Consider the following 1015-nt stretch of genomic DNA (forward strand, 5'->3'; position numbering starts at 1 on the left):
TTCCTGCTGTGTTAATAAGAAGGCAAATATGGATGAATACTACTACTTTCTCCTTACCCATGTAGCCAAACACAGAGAGAGGTCTAATAAGCTTCATTCCTGGCATGTCCAGTGGAACTATGATCATACTGTGCTATTTGTACCTGATCAAAACAAAAGTAAAACATGATGAATCGTGATGGCAATTTTAAATGTTAAAAAAGAACATGCTATAGCCCTAGGTCAACCAAATACTGAAGTATGTGCAGAGTTTCAAGACCACGAGCACTGTCCTTGACTTCAGTGACTGTATCTGCATACTTAAAGTTGCATGCGTGCTTCAAATGACATACTACCGAAGGCAGAATGCAATGGAATCCAAGGCATGTGTTGCTGCAAATATATTCCTTCCACATCTTTATAGAGTCTCTGCCTTTAAAGAGCCACTGCTGGTCCTAAAATACCATCCTTCCTCCCTTGCATCTTGAATCAGATCAACCACTTACTCTATCTAAAGTTGGCTTGGTTAGGCTCGGAAGCAGCGAGAGACGCGCGGGTGAAAGCCTGCTGCACCCCCGGTCCCCTGAAGCCCCCCAGAAACCCTCCAGCAGCCGTGGAGCCCCCCCGCCAACCCCCAGCACAGCCGGAGGTAAGCGGGGCCCATGGAGAGAGGGGGCTAACCCCGGGGGGGAGGCGGCGGAGTGGAGCCGGGCCGGGTCAAGCCCCACCCAGGCCCCTACTTCGCCCAGGCCCCCAGGGAGCCGCGCAAACAGGCGCGCTTCTCTGCCGGCGCGAGTTAGCGCGGAGTTTGCACGGGAGGGCCCAGGACCCTGCCTGCGCACCCCCCAGGGTAAACGGTCCCAGCCGTAGCCAACCTCCCAGAGGCATGAGACAGATGGGTGCGCGCCGCACCCCGAGGGTCCCCTCAGGCTCCGTGGCCCCCCCTCTGGCACCTCAGAGACAGCCACACAGACGGAGCCCCTGGTTCCGGGCTCCACGCAGACGGAGCCCCCGGCCCTTGGCTGCGGGGGGCGCC

General features: G+C 56.5%; 1 protein-coding gene across 1 annotated transcript in view; it reads right to left on the reverse strand.

Annotated features, from left to right (window-relative positions):
* Positions 1 to 1015, reverse strand: part of ACAD11 (acyl-CoA dehydrogenase family member 11) — a 71123-nt gene that overhangs the window by 7604 nt on the left and 62504 nt on the right. Inside the window, 1 exon segment of the mRNA XM_025200273.1 lies at positions 58 to 143. Within this exon segment, the coding sequence (XP_025056058.1) occupies positions 58 to 143 (86 nt within the window).

The sequence above is a fragment of the Alligator sinensis genome, unplaced genomic scaffold (assembly GCF_000455745.1).
Source record: "Alligator sinensis unplaced genomic scaffold, ASM45574v1 scaffold54_1, whole genome shotgun sequence".
Lineage (NCBI taxonomy): Eukaryota > Metazoa > Chordata > Crocodylia > Alligatoridae > Alligator > Alligator sinensis.